The sequence below is a fragment of the Humulus lupulus genome, chromosome 6 (assembly GCF_963169125.1).
Source record: "Humulus lupulus chromosome 6, drHumLupu1.1, whole genome shotgun sequence".
NCBI lineage: Eukaryota > Viridiplantae > Streptophyta > Magnoliopsida > Rosales > Cannabaceae > Humulus > Humulus lupulus.
Window position 1 is genome coordinate 208,411,604 of NC_084798.1, and position 12,545 is coordinate 208,424,148.

At 35.9% G+C, this 12,545-nt stretch overlaps 1 protein-coding gene across 2 annotated transcripts; it reads left to right on the top strand.

The window, feature by feature from the left end:
• The first annotated feature begins 6,256 nt into the window (after positions 1 to 6,256).
• LOC133783063 (uncharacterized) lies at positions 6,257 to 10,471 on the top strand. Of its 2 annotated transcripts, none has more exons than XM_062222594.1 (9): positions 6,257 to 6,422; positions 6,953 to 7,115; positions 7,214 to 7,300; positions 7,929 to 8,056; positions 9,205 to 9,301; positions 9,401 to 9,478; positions 9,559 to 9,784; positions 9,933 to 10,156; positions 10,282 to 10,471. In XM_062222594.1, the coding sequence occupies exons 2-9, from the start codon at positions 7,014 to 7,016 to the stop codon at positions 10,309 to 10,311; spliced, it is 972 nt and encodes a 323-aa protein (XP_062078578.1). In that variant the 5' UTR covers positions 6,257 to 6,422; positions 6,953 to 7,013; the 3' UTR covers positions 10,312 to 10,471. The 2 variants fall into 2 exon arrangements, with proteins under 2 accessions (XP_062078578.1, XP_062078577.1); XM_062222593.1 differs by lacking the exon at positions 6,257 to 6,422 and adding an exon at positions 6,443 to 6,625.
• Positions 10,472 to 12,545: the final 2,074 nt, after the last annotated feature.

Genomic DNA, 12,545 nt, shown 5'->3' on the forward strand with positions numbered 1-12,545 from the left:
TTAAATGAAACCATCTGCCTCGACGGGACTCAATTGGCCTCTATAGAGCTCGAATCATCAAATGAAACTATCTGTCTCGATGGCCTCGATAAGTATTCATATGAAACCATTGCCACGATAAGGCCTTGATAGGTCTCGATTACTCCCTAATTACTACTGGAAACAACATGCCTAGATTTCCTCAATAGGCCTCGATTTACCTCGACATGTCAGTGCTATCGAGGCGTGTCAAGGTAAGTCAAGGCATGTCGAGGCAAACTGAAAAAAACTTATGTAGTTTATTTTTATTAAAACCAACAAATTAACACCAGAAGTATCGAAATTAAAAAAACACAGTAAAATCAATAAAATCCATACAATAATGTCCAATGTTAATATGAAACTGACACATACTTAAATCCTAGCATTTCACGACTTCCTATTGTGCCCACTGCCACCACATCTGCTACACTTACGTGGTTGGGCGATATGTTCCCCATTCGAAGGATAACGATTTTTCTTCGGCCTCCCCAATTTCTTCTTCTTGGGCCTTCCTACAGGATTTTTATCAACATGGATGTCGACAACAATATCTTTGATGTGATCAGGAATACCCATTCATCCTCGTTACCAACATGGTAAATACTTTCCTTATAAGTCTCCCTCCATGACTCAATTTTGTAGTAAGGTGAACATAATGAGTAGATGCTCACGCTCCTTTTTCTGGCTGCAGAAAATGCATGGACACACGGTATCTCAATGGTTTGGAACATGCAACATGAGCATGATTTTGTGGCCAAGCTCACCTCACCATCAACCACAAGAAATTCATGATGACCAATGACTTGGACATCTAGGAAATTTTCTTTCACACAAATTTTGCTTCAAATCTGCCTCCATCAGGGGTGCTAACACAGTGGTTTTGTAACGACCCAAATTCACTAATAAGGCTTAAGGGCCTTGATTAGTGTGCCAGGAGGGCATTACTGGAATAATTGTGATTTAATGAGTAATTATATGTTTAATGATGCTTACATGATAATTGATTATATTATATGATGATGTGATATAAATGTTTGAGATATATGTGAGAACCACATTATGATGTGGATAAATCTGCAGCCGGCGACTCGAGGCGATCCTAGGGCTAGATAGCGGGAAAAGTCACAACGGGGTGTTATAATTGATTTTGGGCAAGTCAGAGGTATTTTAGGTATCAGGTAGTGATTTAGACTATCGGGTGATGGAAATAAATAATTGGAGATATATTTGAGGTTAGGATGTCTAGGCTGGAATATTGGGGGATTTTACCGTTTTGGCCTCGGGGACGTTTCCGGCACCCCGAGCCTTGGGATTAACTTAAAGGATAAGTTAGACTTAAGGAAGCCTTTAGAAGAAAACACAAACCGACTAAGTATATTTCTCTCAGCTCATTTACACGCTCAAAGGAAACCAAGTTAAGAAAAACACAGAAAATCAAAGGGAAAACTACTGAGTTGAGAGGGAACTGCTGGGATTTGGGCTGTGTCTTTGGGAGTTGAAGGGAGTAATCTGGAGGATTGGCTCAGGAACTGATCAAGGTCTGAGATAGAGCTAAGGTAAGTTTTGAATTTTCGTTTTTGGGGTTAGGAACTTAAAGAAATGACTGAGTTTAAATGGTTATGGTTTTGACATTCAAGGTGGAAATTGAGGCTAGGGACTTTGAAGATAGGTCAGGGGACTCTTGAAGAATCGATTCTACAGCTGAGGTAAGGTTTAAATTATAGTTTGATGGTTGAATTTGGGGGTTATCAAAGCTGGTTTTGAGTTCTTTGAGTTTGGATTTCAGAAGTTGGAAGGGAGAGATTGAAGTGTGTTGGGCTGTGTTTTCTGGGGAATTATGTTGCTTAGATCATGTTAAAAAGGTTGGGAGTTAATTGGTTTTGGTTTGGGGACAGCTTTAGGTGAGGTTTGGAGGTTAAAAATGGTGGTTTTTTCTGGGTTCGAAGGGTCGGGCCGCGGCATGGTTCTTGGAGAGCCGCGGCCCTTCAAGGGGTGTTGCATGCTGAGGAAGAAGGGCGGGCCGCGGCATGGTCCAAGCAATGCCGCGGCCCTTACCTGTTTTTGTGTCTTGGATGGCTCTGTTTGGGGGCCATGCCGCGGCATGGGTGGCCTATGCCGCGGCGCTTAAGGGATTTTGGGATTTTGAGATTTTAGGCTTGGGAATTTAACCTAGGGTGCTCGGGGTTGAGTCTTTACCATATTTGGTGAAGTTCAATGTTTCGAGTACTAGAACTTGGCTTGGGAGCTCATTTAAGGTTGTTAATGGTGTCTTTCTTCATGGTTGTGACTAGGTGTTAAGCTAGGGCTCGAGGATCGGATCGCGCTCAAGGAGTATCGCCCGTAACTAACTTATTTGAAAGCTAAAGGTAAGAAAACTGCACCCGGTTGATTATATGTGACGGGACTAAGGGCTCCCTATTGTGAAAGCTTGAAAGGATGGTATTATGCCATGCAAGCTATTTAGTGAACCAACGGCCTAAGGGTGCCAAGGGTCTCACTAGCGCACAGGGCGCGGCTCGGCCACTGGTAGCCGAGGACAGCTTATTATGCACTGAGCTTGGTTTAAGCGGGCCAGAGTCAGTGGGCTAAACAGAGGGTGCGGCCTAAGTCGTCGGCCCTGATTATTATGTGATTTGAGCAGTATATGTGATAGAATGTAACTTGTATTGGATTGTATATGCTGATTATCTATTGTGGACTATCTAATGAGTATACGTGTTTATTGAGCTATTTGTCTGTTATTATTGTTTGAGTTATCTATGATGTTTTCTTGCTGGGCCTTGGCTCACGGGTGCTACGTGGTGCAGGTAAAGGCAAGGGCAAGTTAGATCAGCCCTGACTAGAGAGCTCAGCGAGCGGAATGTACATAGCCAGGTGCTCGGCCTCCACGGTTGAGGTCTAGGCAAGGACATGGAACCTAAAGACTGTTTGTTTTGCCTTAGTATGGCTAGTGGATGTTCACATACTTTTGGGAGTCTGTAGACTTATTTTAACTTTGTGTTTATGGGATCCCTTGTTTACTACAGTTTAAATATATGAAATGAGTCTTTTGAGACCAAAACCTTTTTAACCATAGATCTTGCATGTTTAGAGACACGTTTTCAAATTAATGACTTGATTAGCGAGTCCTGCACCTTTACAAGTACACAGTGTAACGGTCTTGGCTATCCAGGGCGTTACAGGTTTCTTTTGCTACTTTTTCACACCTATCAACAAAACACATATGAAGAGTGAATCGTATGAATTCAAGAAAAGTTACAACTGGAAATGACCTTGCCTCCCTGGATTTATTTTTGAAGCTTTATGCGTAGTTGCTCTTCATGATATTGTATCGATTTCTAGGAAAATACGCGCGAGTCCACCTTTCAAAACCAATTCCCTCAAGATATTCAGCTATGGGAGGATCAGTTACCTTTATCTTTTCAAAGAACTTGTGAAATTATGTCTTTCGATATGCTTACGTTGCACACCAAATTATATCGTGACAGTGGTTGGTTTTGAATTTGGCAACTACATTCATGCAAATGTAGTGGTAACAAGCACCATGGTAAACATCTGGGAGCACAACCTCCAAAGCATGAGTAATGCTAGCACGTCTGTCTGATATAAAAGCTAGGTTGTCCACGTTCCCTATGGCTTCCTTCAATTTTCTCATGAAATAAGTCCAAGAGTTATGGTTCTCACTGTCCACCAGTTTGAACGCAATTGGAAACAAATGATTGTTTTCATCCAACACAACCACACACAACATGTGGCCACCATACTTGGTCTTCAAGAATATGCTGCCCACACAAATGACAGGACAACAACACTGGAATCCCCTTCTAGAAACACAAAGGGAAAAGAAGCAAAGCAAGAAATGACCATCTTCTGTGACAAAATCAGTAATTGTACTTGGATTCTTCTGCTGCAACTCACACAGGTATCCAGGTAACTTGGAGTATGAATCCTCTAGTGTGCCTCTAACATACATAAGTGTTTTTTCTCTGCATCTCCATGCCTTCTCATAGCTCATTTCGACCTCAAAATGGTGATTCATGTCCTCATTTATGTTGTTTGTCATGTACCGAGTACCATCGGTATCAAATTTCCTCTTGATTAGGTGGCCAACAACCCACGATGCTACTTGACAGTGGTCATTCTCTCAAATTTCTTGTGAGAAAGTGTGTATATTAGTGTAGACAGTAATCTCAAACATTTCAAACCGCATGATTTCTTCACAATAAACTCAAAATTATTCTTCAACGCAAAGATGGCCGCCTTGGTTTTCAATTCAACCTTATTCTGAAAGAACTTGCCAAGGTGCAATTCTCCTAAAGAAGTGCCGGTTGAGGAATGATGATTTTGATAAGAGGCCTCTATATCTTCTTTGGTAAACATGGGAGCACTCCAAGTTCTATGATCTTCACCTAAGTCCAATGGAGAACTCCATCTACTGCTATCTTCAGTTCTACCTGGACCTAGACGACTATAGCTAGTCTAAGGTGTTTGCCGACCTTGTCTTCTGCGCTGATCTTCCTCTACTACTTGTACATGCATAACATATGAACTATGAGTTGGCAAATCTGCCCTATTATTGGGCCCATCAACATCTACTGCATCAGCAACATGATCATCATTGACATAAGGAATGTAGTCATAGCGATCGTACTTCGCAGTGTCAGGAACATATGGCGGATTCTAACAGGGATATCATCATGGACAATAACCTGAGGATTTGTCTCTAGAACAAATGTCCCAACCTCACTTTGAGTTCCCTTGAAACAGGACATGGGGGAGAAATGCTCTCTTCAAATCGAATCTCTTTATTAACACTGGGAGAGTCCAATGCATTTCCTAAACAGTCCTTCTTAACCAATGTTTCAGAGGAATCATCTTCTCAACAGATTTCGATGCTAACCCCATGAATGCACGAACATGCCTATCATTTTTCATAACAGTAGGTTTGAAGGGTTGTGAGAGGCATGTGTACGGGTCCTCAAGTTTCAAGTCGTACACACATTTATCCACTTCAAGCTCATCGTACAAAATGCCAAGCAGTTGCTCGTACGTCACACCCTTCTCCAAAGGTAGAACTTGATTTTCAGCATCCCTGAAAATCCAATCCCTATCTTTCCAGTTCCCAAACACCATTGTACGCAAAAAATATGGAAACAGTCGAATATGTATTGAAAAAAGGGTCAAAAATTAATATTATAAGAAAAAAACTGCAAAGCATCGAGTTACATCGAGGTAAAGCTATCGACTCTTGTCGAGGTATATCGTTTTCGATCGAGGTAGTTTCCCAAGTAAAGGCATGAGTACTTATCGAGGTCCATCGAGGCAAGTCGAGGACCATCGAGGTAATCTTTCTAATTCAATTCTTCTCGGCATGTCGATGTCCCCGAGGACTATTAAGTCACATCGAGGTGGCCTATCTAATTAAATGCATCTAGACTTATTGAGGTCCATTGAGGACCATCGAGGTGGCCTATTTACTTAAATGAATCTGGATCTGTCGAAGTCCATCGAGGATAATCGGGCCTCATCAAGGTCCCCTAATCCTAACACCAATCGAGACACGTCGAGGCAAATCGAGGACCATCGAGCCTTTGATTATGTGAAACCATCAAGGCATGTTGAGTTTCATCGATACTCATCGAGACAGACAAAAAGCCCAGAAAAAATGCAGAATAACGAAGATCCAATTCGACAGTGAAACAATAAAATAAAACACGAAAGCATACACATATTTGTTCGAAATAATTAAAGCAATGTAAATAAACAAGTTTCCTCACTACATATAACGAAAAATATGCTTACCCATAAAATTTTTGCTCCTAGATCTGAAACCCAAAATGGGGTTCCTTGCCTTGATGGTATTCAACACTTGCCCAAAGAACGAATATTAGATGAACTCCAAAATTATTGTAGATTGAGAAAATAAATGTGGATGCCTTGGTTTTTTTTTTTAGTGAGAGAGCTTGGGAGAAGGAGAAAACATGAGAGAGAGAAGACAATAAGAGAAAAATAAATTATCACATTATGTTAGAGAAATTTTGAGAATATAGGAGAATACTAATATAAAAAAAATGATATTATAATAGAATAATTTTGTGATAGACCCCTTTTATTCATAAATACTCAAATTTCCATAATCATTTAGGACAATAACATCAAAACATACAATTTTATTTATTTATTTTAGGGGAATACAAATGAAGAGCTCGAAAAAATATATTAAAAGAATAGAACCCAGATTACCAGCTAATCCCTCCTGCATTTACATACATACAGTTGACTCTCTCTCTCTCTCTCTCTCTCTCTCGTATGCCAAACATTAGGTACTACTAACCATCAAGCTCAGTTTGTCTTATTCAGCCAACATTCAAAGGCCATCTCTCTCTTTTAAGATTATATGGGTAAGTGCAATGTGAAATGTTACTGAATCAGAAATGTGGACACAAGTAAAATGCACCCTGCTTGCCATTTCGCTCTCTTCGTTTCTCTTTTCAATCTCTAACCCATTTTCTGGATTCTGGAGACCCTTCACTTCCACCCACTTGTTCAATCATTACAGTCTCACATTACAACCCCTTCTTCCTTTTCCTGCCCCTAAAAGGAGGTGGCCCTTTTAAAAAAAAAAAAAATTATTTGAAGCATTTGAGTTTATGTACCTTCAAGTTCCAATTTTTCAAGTTCAAAGCTTCTTTCTTTTAATCTTGAGTTGTATTTTTTTTTATGGGTTATGATGTATGACGATTGTTTCTTTTTCAATATGCTATATTGTGACCTTAATCAAGAGAAAATTATATATGATAATAAAATACTCATTGTTACTTGGTTAATCTTTTTCTCTGTAAATGGGCATCTGGGCATGCTCTATATACGTGTTTATAAGTATTTTATGTCTTTTGATGAAAAGTAAAAAATGTGCTGAATACTTGTGCAGGAAATTAGCTAGTACACATACAGAAAATATAACTTCACAATCCCAGAGGAAGAGTTTGAATATGTCCAAAGATTCCTACTTTGAGAGGCCTTTGCTGGAAGAGTACACATTTTCTGCAAAGTCTGCTCCTTTTAACAATTGTCATGCTTCCACCATTGTTGAGGTTACCTACTTTGTGGTTCATCATCATAAATTCTTAATAGTCTGCTAGTGGTTGTTTCTGTTACAGAGATTAACTATGCTTCTTTGCTGTTTGTGTAGGTTGATAAAGATCATTTTTTAGTTGCCTATTTTGGGGGTACTAAAGAGGGGGAACCTGATGTGAAAATTTGGATACAGACATACAAGGTGAGCACATATCCAGAAAGAGGAAGAATATATTTGTGTGTATCAATTTATTAGATTTTAGACTCAGTTACCACTTCACTAATCTCATATGTTGCATCCACAGTTGCAATAGTTTGAACCTTTAAAATTTAAATGTATGTGTATTCTGCTTGTGTACAATGAAGTTTGACCATTTTGGTTGTCACATTTTAAAATTATGATTTCCATGCTGTTGCACAAATGCTCTCTGCAAAGTCTTTTTCTTTGTTAGATACTACTTCAATTCACTGGCCAAAATCTGTGATATAAATTTAAGAAAAGAGATAATGAGAGGATGTTGCTTAAACTTTTAACCCCATTGTTGGCTTCATGCTAGTTTGCGGTTTTTATTCTTACAAATTCCATCTGTTATTAGTTATGTTATCATCATAAGGAATATCTTCTCTACTCACTTCTTGGGCCAATGAGTCTATGACCTTATTTGTTTAATTTGTAAATTTCTAAAATCTACTCAGTGCAGAAGATTATCAGTCTTTTTTTTTTTCTAATTAATATTTAGTTTTACTAGAAATTACTTGATTTTTTTTTGCTGGCATTGCACTCTAGTTATAAGTTGATTCATAACAGTTGAGAAAATATTTGTTGCCAGAATGGCTCTTGGGAACCACCTGTGATAGCTGACGAAGAACCTGGTGTCCCAATGTGGAATCCTGTGCTATTTAAACTTCCATCAGATGAGCTGCTGCTGTTCTATAAAGTAGGCCAAGAGGTTCAAAAGTAAACATTTACTCTTTTGTCTATGAACTTACTGTTATCATTAAATTCTTGTTCTTTTTGTTTTATGGTTCAGCTTTGAGTATTTTTCTTACAGATCTTTTTTATGCTTTATTTTTCTTATGATGCAGTTCAAAAATGCTACTTTTCTTTAGACCATGAAACATTTTATTATAATGTAACATACTCCAAATGCTTCTTATTAGGTAAAGTTCTTTTACTCCAAGAGGCCTGACATTTATCCATATCTCTTAACTTAGTCTGGTGTATGTTAGATTGGGATGATTTGCTCCCAGCTTCTGGACATAAAAGCATAAGTAATTATGGTACATACACCAGATGGAATATCGTAAAGATTTAAGAAGGGTGTCCATGAGTTTTACCTACCGCTGTGTTTACTGATGCCATAGTAGTTTATTGGCTGTGATGGTCTTTGATACATGGAAGTGAAGGGCTCGAGTAGTTAATGTTAATGGTAGAATATTCACACACACACAAACACACATGATGTCTCTTCTCAATCATTTGAGTTAGGCTCAGGTGTTACTTGTTAGTTAAAGTGTCTGAGATATCGGTTGGCTAAGGATATGGTTTCTCCATTCTACTTGCATTGCATGCTATTGTTTCACTGCTAACTGTCTTCGTAAACACTTTTCCACCTTATCTATTAGTAATCTTAAATGTCTTCTCCATAAGGGAAGTGAACTTTGAACCATAGAATACAACTGATGATCCATGCTTGTCAGCATACCACATCACTTCACCATTGCCTTAATTCAATAATGATACATTGAGGGAATCAGGGAAGAATCTTTATAATGTAGTTTCTTGAAGCTGAGACATCAAAGTTTGAGCAGGACATATCTTTAGGCTTCCCTTGGGTTTGAAATCGTCCCTTAAATCTTTGATACAATCGTGTCACAAGGGTTCTTGTGGCTACATCAAATATAAAATTTGGTACTTAGCATGGTTTTCGTATTCAATTTAGCTAGCTCTTAAACAGGCCATTGATAAGCATTTGAAAAGGCTATTTGTTATGGTACTACTTTTAATGCCATAACTATAATCTCTTCACATAAGACTAGCATACTGAATTATAATTTATAAATTCTTGTTTTCCTTTTGGTCTCTGCTAACTGTTGCTCTTTAAGATGGAGTGGATGCATGAAGCGATCATATGATAAAGGTAAAAGCTGGACAGAAAGAGAACAATTTCCTTCTGGTATATTGGGACCAATAAAAAATAAGGTACTCCTTCATTCTCGATCACTGATGTTGATGCATGGTATTATACTGGATCTTTATTTCAAGCTCACTTTGACATCTTTTTTACAACTATTAAATCAGCCAATCTTGCTAGAAAATGGACAATTGCTCTGTGGATCCTCTGTTGAAAGTTGGAATTCCTGGGGATCATGGGTGGAGGTTGTATAAACAAACTAAACTAGTTATAGCTGAATTTTGTGATATTTGAAACAGTGCTGACTTGTTTTATCATTGAACAGGTCACCACCGATTCAGGCAGGTCCTGGAGAAAGTATGGTCCAATTTACATTCAAAATGAAACTCTCAGTGTGATTCAGCCTGTTCCTTACCAGACTTCCAAAGGGACCTTGCGTGTTTTAATGCGATCCTTCGATCACATTGGTAAAGTGTGTCTCTCAGAATCCCATGACGGTGGAAAGAACTGGGGTTTCGCTCAACCAACTGATCTCCCAAATCCAAACTCAGGTTATCAGCTAAGTCTGTCTGTCCTTTTTTTTCCAGTTAAATTCAAAGACGAGCTATATGAAAATCTAAGAATGATAAATTTGAAATTTGAGCTGATCTTGTTCCTATATCATTAATCATCTAGTTTATGCTGGAATTCTCTTACCAGGTATTGATGGGGTGAAGCTGAGAAATGGCCAATTATTACTTGTTTACAATACAATCTCAAGGGGGGTTCTTAAAGTTGCTGTATCTGCTGATGATGGTGACTCATGGCATGAAGCTTTGACATTGGAGGAGAATCTGCAAATGGAGTTCTCATATCCAGCTGTTATCCAGGCTAGTGATGATTCTATCCACATAACATACACATACAATAGGACACAAATCAAGGTACTAAACTGATCTCTTATATGTCTTTCTTGCTTATTAGTATTCACACTAATCATTCTTAATAGTTTTGATTGAGATAATTCCTTGATTGGAGATATAACCTACTTGGCCATCTGTTTTGGCAGCATGTTGTCCTTAAAGTTAAACAACCTTAATTCAGTTGAGGATGAACAAAAACACAAGGCATGTTCTTCCCTATTATGCTTTGGAAAATTGTTTAATTTGTAACAAATGTGATCCTTACTATGTAGATTATAAGTATTTATTGTTCCATTTTATGTCAATATATCTCTCCAACCCTCTATGATTGTTTTATTTGTAACCCTCTATTATGCCCTTTTTAACTTGAAAATTGATACTCTTGCATCTGCATATTATGGTTTGTTATGTGGTAATGTTAGCACAAGAATTAGAAAAATGACTATAATTTATTTATTTGGTACCAAATTTGGGATTTTTTTTGTTTTTGTTTGTAGGAAAGGAATATTGGGTATTCAAAAACTACTCTCTATGGGATTAAAATGAAACTCAACCATTAGGCCCAACTACTCTCTGTTGAAAATGTTGATCCATAACTGTTTTAGCAAACTTTTAGTCTTTCATGTTATGCTATGGTGATTATATTACAATGTCATTGATCTATTTTATTGGAATAAAAATATAGATGAATGAATGAATTGATCATTTCAATAATAAATTATACAAAAAAAAAAAATTTATATTTTTTTCTTACTATTGATATACATAAAGATAGGGATTAATAAAATTAAGTTATCCCATAATGGATGGATTAATTAGGGTTATTGATTTTTTTAATATTCTTCCTAATTTCATAACAAAATCACAGTATAACAAGACATTTTTTTTCTTCAGCCAATCACATATTTATTATTTATGAATAAGATGGCATCCACTAAATTAGAAATATGTGATGTTTTTGTGTATATCATTATTATGATAATGACTTTAAACTTTAAACATTTGCCTTTTAAAATTTAGTGTTATAGAGAGACTACTGAATAATCCACAATAGAAACTTGTGTAGTCCTCACCAAACATATATGTTTGTCAAGTGCCCAAAGGACAATTTATGAGAAAAGTGGTGCTAATCTAAAGAGACTTAATTGTCTTCTTTTCTATAAGAAGACAATTAAGCCAATAGAGTTAATTGGCACACTCTATGGCATTGTAGGCTCCTCCATAAATTTAAATACTTCTCAAACAATCTTTACATGAAATTTCTGAGACTTGAAAATGGTTAAATTAAATATTTATATTATATATATATACACAAACAATATGCCTAAAATTTATAGATATGCTAAATTTACTAATAAGAGATCATTTCTTTCATATTAGAAACTTGTGAGTTAATAGTCATGATTTGATTTTTAGATCTTTGATTGTTAACCATTATAATTAAAAATTATGTTTGTCATCTTCCACACACACATAACTAGTAACATCATTATTTGCAAATGGGTTTTCTTTGTAAAGTAACATCATTATAATTATATGGTATTAACAGAAATTATTTTGCTAAAATAGTTTTTGAAATGTCTATTTTCACTCTTTAAATTTATTTTGATTAGCTTGTCAACTATTCTTAGTTACATATTACTCCTTATCTAGTATTTAAATGTTTAGTTGTAAATCCCTATCTTCTGTGAGTAGTTATACATAAATTTTGTTAGCTCATATATTGGTTTGAGTAAAATAATGCAAAGTGTTATGAATTTTGAATAATTTTTACGATATATTTAATTTGGGATGGTGGAATATGTTAATTTATATATAAAATTAAGGCATAGAATTGGTAAGATGATATTATGTATAAGAGATATTTACAATGAAAGCATTCAACTTATTTTAAAATTATACTTCAATACCTAAATATTTTTTTAAGGGAAGTATATAATAAAAAAAATTATGCATATTTAGGCGATATCAATATTAAACATTCAAAAATTAAAATCACAAAAATAATACAGAATTTCCATTTAACACACATTTTTTCTAAATGAGAACTAAATATTAATTTTTTTTTTATTAATGATTCCCATCTAAAAATAAAAAATTAATTTGTAAGTTTTAGTTTTTTGCTGGATGGGGATCACAAATTATTTTTGTAATTTTGCTTTGAATGCTAAAAGATTAATATTAAGTTAATTTTATTTTGATTTTAATTTTTGTTTTCAATTTAAATATTTGTATTAATTAAGATTTATTTTCTAATTTTAAATTAGAATTTAGAAGGTTTTTTGTTTTTGTTTTTGTTTTTTTTAAGAGAAGATCAAATCAAAGAATTTAGGGTGTGATTGATATTAGATTTAGATTTGATTTTATGTTTTCAAAATCTCAAAATGAGTGGACCCACTAAAATATATGA

What these genes read in the sequence shown, in the direction of transcription:
- LOC133783063 (XM_062222593.1), top strand. Translation starts at nt 6,456, where the DNA reads ATGTGGACACAAGTAAAATGCACCCTGCTTGCCATTTCGCTCTCTTCG. An exon ending in CCTGGGGATCATGGGTGGAG is followed by an intron (nt 9,479 to 9,558) that starts GTTGTATAAACA and finishes ATCATTGAACAG; the next exon opens with GTCACCACCGATTCAGGCAG. An exon ending in ACAATAGGACACAAATCAAG is followed by an intron (nt 10,157 to 10,281) that starts GTACTAAACTGA and finishes CTGTTTTGGCAG; the next exon opens with CATGTTGTCCTTAAAGTTAA.